Source organism: Brassica napus, chromosome C4 (assembly GCF_020379485.1).
Source record: "Brassica napus cultivar Da-Ae chromosome C4, Da-Ae, whole genome shotgun sequence".
Lineage (NCBI taxonomy): Eukaryota > Viridiplantae > Streptophyta > Magnoliopsida > Brassicales > Brassicaceae > Brassica > Brassica napus.
In genome coordinates this window covers 45335120-45342525 of record NC_063447.1, presented here as the reverse complement: position 1 = coordinate 45342525, position 7406 = coordinate 45335120, and the positions used below count along the sequence as shown (strand labels likewise).

The window sequence follows — 7406 nt, the reverse complement described above, 5'->3', positions numbered from 1 at the left end:
TATAAAAATTGTAGTGTCACAAAATGTTAAAACCATTTAATGAACAAACATTATTATAAAAACTCATTCCGCGTATACGCGCGGATTGTCATCTAGTATTTTTTGGTAGCCATGTGTCATCATGAAAATGATTCTCGGAATTCTTAGAGAAATAGTTTGGTCCATCTAAACATATATTATATTTTTATCAAACTAACTATCAAATTAGTTAGTAGTATACAAAATAATATTTTCTATTCTTTCCTTCAATAAAAACTACAGAATTATTTAATATGATTAACATATATCTCACAATTAATGATTATAAATAATAAAGACTCGATAACAATTTTTTTTATCTTCCATAACTTTTGTTTAATTTTATATTGTTAAAAAAATTTGCACAATCACATTAAATATATAATATAAAAAAAATTTATTTTTTCATATATGTTATATTTTGAATTTTTTAAAACGACTATAAATTATTAAAAATGGTAAAAGTCTCACATTGAAAATTTTGTGACCAATGGTAATATTTTTTTAGTTCAGCCGATCGTTTTTCTTTAATGGCCCTTGAACAATTTTTAATAATTAACTAAATGGGTCATGTACATAGTAGAATGTTTTTTGGTTTAAAACTTGTTTCATACCCAAAATAAATATGAACCATCACTTTCCTTTAAAATTTTGTTACAATAAAAAATATAGGGTTGGGAAAAAAATTTGAATCCAAATAACCGAACCAAATCCAATCAGTAAAAGTATATAAAACTTTAACCAAAATTGGTTAGATATTCGAACGGGTTTAAAATTTTGGTATCTAGAGAACGGTAACCGAACCCGATCAGAACCAAAATATTTTGGGTATCCGAGTATATTCGAATCAGATTTATATACTTAAATATATTAATTACTTTTAAATTTAATATCTAAAATAGTATACAAAATACATAAGATGTTTTTAAATTTTCCAAAATACTTAGAAATATATAATATAGTTAAAGTACATGTTTAAAACAGTTAAACGATACTCAGAATACCAAAAGTTTTAAAATATCTATTGATTGTCTATCCAAATATTTAAGCTAAACCAATTTTTATGTTAAGTTTAAGTATTTTGGCTTTACAATATTCAAATTTATATGTTATATATTATTTTTATTTTTATATTTTGAGAAATAAAAAGTGTATATGAACTTTAATTTTATTTTTTTTAATTAATTGATTATTCGAACCTAAACTCAAACCAAACCTGCAAAGATTCGAATCAAACTCGCAAAGATCCGAACGAAACATAACCTAACTGAACTCAGGGGGCGACTGGTTTTCCCGCTACCACCCGCAAACGCAGCTTTTGCGGTTGGTAGCGGTTTGCAACAATCACTCAAATCGCTCTAAACCGCTTCAAACCGCTCCGAATCTCATAAATTCAAAAGCTGGCTCCAGCTAGCGTTTGCGGTTGCGGGCGGTTGCGGGAAGGTAAATTTTTTTTCTTTTTTTGAAAACAATATATATACAAAAGTAAAAATATTTAATAAAAAATTTAAAATTGAAATTATGAAAATATTAAAATATATCTATTATATTTTAATTAATATTATAAAATTTTATAATAAAAACAATTTCAATAAATTTTCAAAAATTAAAATTATAAATTTTTAAATATAAATTTTATATTTATTATAATTTATGATTTTTGATATTTTTATAATTATATTAAATGTAAATATTGTTAATTTATTATTTGATTGTTACCGCATTTGGTAGTTAACCAGTCATAAGTCACCCGCAAACGCACCAATTTTTAACCGCAGTACCAGTCGTACAAATCTCTTAAAACCGCTAGAAACCGCAACCGTCCTCATCCACAAACTCCCGCAACCGCAACCGCTGCGTTTGAACCAGTCAGACCCTAAATGGTACCCGAATACCCATCCCTAATCAAATGTGAAAAACGTTATTGATAACAAAAGATGTATTGTTTTATAATTTTTAAATACATCATATTTTAAAAACTTACTCCGCCCCGGTAGCATATTATCATCTAGGTAATAACTATTAGCGGAGCTACTTTTTTGAGAATGATTGTATCCCCCCTCCCTTAGTTTCTTATGAAAAAAAAAATGATAATGTTAACTATAAAATGGCTCACCACTGTTTATAAACAGAATTCGTAAAAACAAACAAATTACATGCATAATCACTCAAATTATTATCCGAACAGAAACATAATTTCTGATAGTTATTTCGAACAATCAAATTATTTGATATTTTTATTTAAATTATCCAAAGAAACTCCAAACCAAATCGAAACTAAATTAGACTCATTTCGATACTAAATTATAAATCCATACTCAAATGGTTACTGGGTATAGGATATGCCAAAAAAAAAAAAATTAACAAACAGAACGTCCATGGCTAGGCCTAGCCGGACTGTTTGGTTGCACAGATTAAGATTTTCCTCTTTAACAGAACGGACCCGCTATGAGTATAACTTTTTCCCAAGCGAAACCTGAATATTTGGGTTATGATTTCTTTGGTTTTGACTTTTCAAATCCCTATTTCTGGTCGCAGAAGTCAGAAAATTGGTAATTTAATAACACAATAAATCTAGAAATCAATGTTTTTAAGAATAATTCGAGTTCACTAAGAGCTAAGAAGATTTTTTTTTAAGAGCTAAGAAGTTCTTTTTGTGTAGGACATGCAACTCCAACTACGGTCTCAGCTATTACGATACTAACGCGTCCTTTATTGCTCCATCCCGTCACAGTGTTTTAGTGGTGGCTCATGGTTTTACTCATCAGTGCCGAAGTAACGATCACCAAACTCGCCTAACCCTGGTATAACACGGAACTCTTGGTTCAGACACTGGTCTATTTCAGATGTCACTATCTTCAATGCCGGAAACCGTTTGCAGACGCAATGAATTCCTTCTGGCGCCTGTCACAAAACAATGTTATAATAATAGTTAGTAGATAGAGAGAGGGAAGCAAAGAGCTTTAGCTTCAACACTCACCGAGATAAGGTTGAGGAAGATGATGTGAGATTCAGGAACTCCTTTCTGAATGAGTAGTTCAATGGCTTGATTAGCAGAGTTACCTTCAAGAAGAATCAACAATCGTGAAGATAGGGTTCAGAGTAGAAAAAAAAAAATTCCATCAAAAATAGAATATTCAACGAAAAAGAGACAAAGTGCCTGTAGCTAAGACAGGATCTAGAAGCAGGACATGGCGTTCAGAGATGTCTTGAGGAAGCTTCTCATATATAAGCTGCAATTCATATGATATGAGAAACTTTGAAATTCGTTTTAACAAAAAAAAAAGAGATCATACTGTAAAACAAGAAATAGATATATGAGCAGACCTGTTTTCCATTGTCTCCAACACGGTGGATAAGGATCTTCCCTAACTTAATCCCTTTGCAGCAAGCGCGTAATGCGTTTTCCATGCTTTCACCACTAACAAAGCAAGATAACTTTTAGGCAACATATATGTTACATAGTTGGAAGAGATAACCACAAGGCTCACCTTCGAATAATAGAGATCCCACAAAGTTTCTTGCAGAAATCAACTCCAGTGTACACAGCTCCTGATGTGCAAAAAATATAAGAAAATTAAACCAAATGAATAAGCTAACTCCACTACTCTACACTCATACCTGTTGGAGTAACTACTTGTTTCTCAGTGAAGGGCAAATGACCAAGACCATGCTCCACCACCTGCAATAAAATTGTTAAAAGTAAGAAAGCTGAGTGATGTTGAAAGAGAAACAGAGAAATACCAGACGAATGAGACGGTCTGAATAAAACACAAAATCATGCTTTGATATGTCCTTCGCCCTGATAAGTGTATGCATGCCTCTTATCTGCAATCATCATGATATTATGATGAGACCATTGATAAGGATCAAAGAGAGCAAGAGAGTAAGAGAGAAGATAACCTGAAATGTAGATTGGATGACATAAACATTTGGGTAGATTTTGCAGAGATCATGCTGCCCTAGTTTTGTGTGGATGTGTTGGGTAATCAAATCAACAGCAACGTGGTTGTCACCTCCTCGAGGAACGATCACGTCAGCATATTTCTTAGAGGGAAGCACAAAGTCATCAAACGCCGGCTTCACGAACTTTGCATACTGTAAAATGAACATAAGACATAAAGACATGTTCACGAGAGAGTTCATAGACATTATCAAAGCACCTAACTAGCTAGGAACCCGTTCAAATACTAGACACTAAAAAAGAAAGAAAGAGTAACCTGCTCGAGCACAGAGTCGGCATCCCTGCCCCTCTCAACTAGGTCACGCCTGAGTCTGCGAGCAAGCCTCACATCAGCATCTGACGCCAGTCAACAGCGTAAGACGAAGATTAGAGGGAGAAATAAGGTTTGAGAAACGACAGTGCAGATGACAATACTGAAGGTAGGATTTGTGTCATTACCTGTGTCAACGAAGATCTTCATGTTCATCAGATTCCGAACACGTGGATCATGGAAAACTAGAATCCCTTCTAAAATTATAACATCAGAAGCATTCACCTGATATTAAGATCAAAACATCAAATAGGAATCGAAGATATGTCCGTTAAGTTAAGCAGCAACACATCTAAGTAAGTAGGGAACCTGGCGGAAAGCATCAGTTCTACGCTGATGGGTCTTAAAGTCGTAGATTGGAACTTGATAGGGTTGGCCGCTCTTGAGAGTCTCAGCACAATGCAAAAGCTGCTCGGTGTCAAAGGCATCTGCAGAAGATGATAGATTATTAGCATAATGCTGCCATGAGCTATATAAACCTCACTGAACTTAAAAGATAGTTAGACCTGGATGATCAAAGTTGTACTCTTGCACACGCTCCAGCTCTTCGGTTGTCAAACCACGGTAAAACGAATCCTATACACACAAGAACAGAACATCAATTCCAAAACTGCTATATGATGAGGATGTCATCAATCTGAGAATCAGAACCTGGTTAATTAGAACAACACGCTGATCATGAAGTTTCTGGATTATCATGTCGCACACTGTTGTCTTACCGGAAGCCGTACCACCAGAAACTCCTAAATACATTCACACAATTGTAAAAAAAAGAAAAAAAAAAATGATCTTCATGCAGAACTCGCATTAGTTCTGTATCAATCATCCAAATTTGATTAAACCTAAACCATAAAAATAAAATCAAATAAAGTAACGAAAAGGCGTAGAGAGAGTGTATCAATTACCGATAACGAAGGGCTGTTTGGGAGCAGGAGAAGAAGAGGACGAAACAGCAGATGGGAGGTGGGACGGAGAAGAGACGGAGGGATTGGGTGGAGAAGAAGAGAGAAGGCTGTCGAAGCGGAGGCCTGAGAAGTGGGGACCCGACGCCTTCTCCATGGCGTAGTCTACTGATGAAGAATTCTCCGGCATTGGTTTCCGATGAATCACTGGTGGTTCTAAGATTTGGGTTTGAGTTTTTTCTTTTTTGCCGGCGAAGAATCAAAGCGTTGTGAGGACTGGAACAAGTCAACGATTCTGTTCAACGCAAGGGACCCTTTTGTCTCACACTCCCCCTTGGTTCTGTTTTTCTTTTTAATTTTAATATATAAGTTCTCAATATGCTAAACTTTAAAGAAAATTGATATTAGTTCCCTCTTTTTCTATTTTTTTTTTAATATTATTTTTCATTAGAAAAGATATTGTGAGAAGATATAGCCAGCTATATAGGTGATAATCAAATTAATTAATCAAGTAAGAAATGAATTAAAGAGATTAATATTTAGATCTTTACTACATGAACCTTTCAAAAACAAATTTTATGGCGTATAAAATTTTCAAACAAAATCTAATAATCAGTACAATCAATACAGTTAAAATAGGATCTGTTTTATGGATTTGCTCCTACTCTTATTTGGGATATAATTTTTGTGTCGGTTTAAAGTAAAAAGAGACATTTCATTTAAGAGCAAAATCGTCTAATTAAAAGGACCACCTAAACTATTAATCGCACCTGATATTTAGGGTATGGCTGATTTTCTCGCTACTATCCGCAAATGTAGCTTTTGCGGTTTGGAGCGGTTGTTGGCGTTTTATAGCAATCACAAAAAATGCTACAAACCACTTCACACAGTTCCAAACCTTTGAAAATCAAAAGATGATTCCACCTAACGTTTGAGGTTGCGGGATGATAAAATATTTTTTCTTTTTTTGAAAAAGTTATATAAATAGAAAAATAATAATTTTAAATAAGTTTAAAGATTTGAGATGATATAAATATTAATATATATAAGTTTAATACTATGATTTTACAAATATAGTTTTTGTATTTATTATAGTAATATGATTTATAAATATATTTTTTTATATTTATTATATATTATTGAGTTTTAATATTATCATTTTTTGTAATTTATTTTTTGTCTACTAAATAACTTTTTTTTTGTTCAAATCTACTAAATAACTTTTTATTAACTAATTTTTGCATTTGTGGGTAAACCAGTCAAAAATGACCCGCAAACGCAACAATTTTCAAACATTGTGTCAGTCATACAAAATACTTAATAATGCTAGAAATCGTAACTATCCGTTTCCGCAAACTTCCGCAACCGCTGCGTTTAAACGAGTCAGACTCTTAGTTATACAACCCTACTCGACAAAAAAACTTATACCACCTAAATATTATTCACATCCTTTACAAATTACAACTATTAATCACACTTAACTATTATCGAAATATTAGTATCGGCATATAATAAAATGATGACATAGCTCATTTAATACATATGAGTTACAGCAACTAAACACGACGATGCAGATCATTCTCCTTACTTGGTCTTCATAAACCTGTAGAAACATCAATTGTTTATTTTGACTATCAACTTTGTAAAACAAACTAGTCATAATAATTCAACTGCTATTTGAGCAACATCATGTTATATGATACACCCCTCGACGAACCTTTAAACATGTATAACAAAGCCTCAAATTTTCATAATGGAAACTCACACAAGTTGGCGAAGCCTATCAACGGTAATTCAGCTCAAATCTAGGGGTTTAGGTTAAATCTCTAGAGACCTGACTTCTTGAATCGATGAATTGAATCAAGATAGATGCAAGGCTCTCGTATGGATGACATAATCGAATCAATGCAAGGCTTTAGAGAAAACTCTAGTTTATTATCTTCCAAAAACTGAATATCAAAGCCAACTTACAACACCTTATATAGGTCTTAAGAGATGGTTTATAATAACCTAACTCTCTTAAAAATAGGAAATCTAATAAAAGGAAATCAACAAAAGAAAAGGAAACCTAAAAAAGCCGACATATGAAAATAGTTCCTTGGCGGTGAAGGTATCATGATGTTGCATCAGGTCCCTCGGGGTTGGAAGGATTCGACCTCGAATCAGGACGGTGGAACAAAACGTGAAAGATAGCGGACATTGAAGCCATCTG

The 7406-nt window shown here is 33.1% G+C and overlaps 1 protein-coding gene across 2 annotated transcripts; it reads right to left on the bottom strand.

Annotated features, from left to right (window-relative positions):
- Positions 1-2559: 2559 nt before the first annotated feature.
- On the bottom strand, positions 2560-5547 carry LOC106391045 (uridine/cytidine kinase UKL1, chloroplastic). Of its 2 annotated transcripts, XM_013831609.3 has the most exons (14): positions 5198-5545; positions 4944-5035; positions 4799-4868; positions 4602-4720; positions 4421-4517; positions 4239-4318; positions 3922-4116; positions 3763-3846; positions 3640-3700; positions 3510-3570; positions 3346-3439; positions 3179-3251; positions 2999-3081; positions 2560-2922 (listed from the first exon to the last, which is right to left on the bottom strand). In XM_013831609.3, the coding sequence occupies exons 1-14, from the start codon at positions 5382-5384 to the stop codon at positions 2776-2778; spliced, it is 1443 nt and encodes a 480-aa protein (XP_013687063.1). In that variant the 5' UTR covers positions 5385-5545; the 3' UTR covers positions 2560-2775. The 2 variants fall into 2 exon arrangements, with proteins under 2 accessions (XP_013687063.1, XP_022556834.1); XM_022701113.2 differs by lacking the exon at positions 3179-3251 and having other exon boundaries at positions 5198-5547.
- Between the last annotated feature and the right edge of the window lie 1859 nt (positions 5548-7406).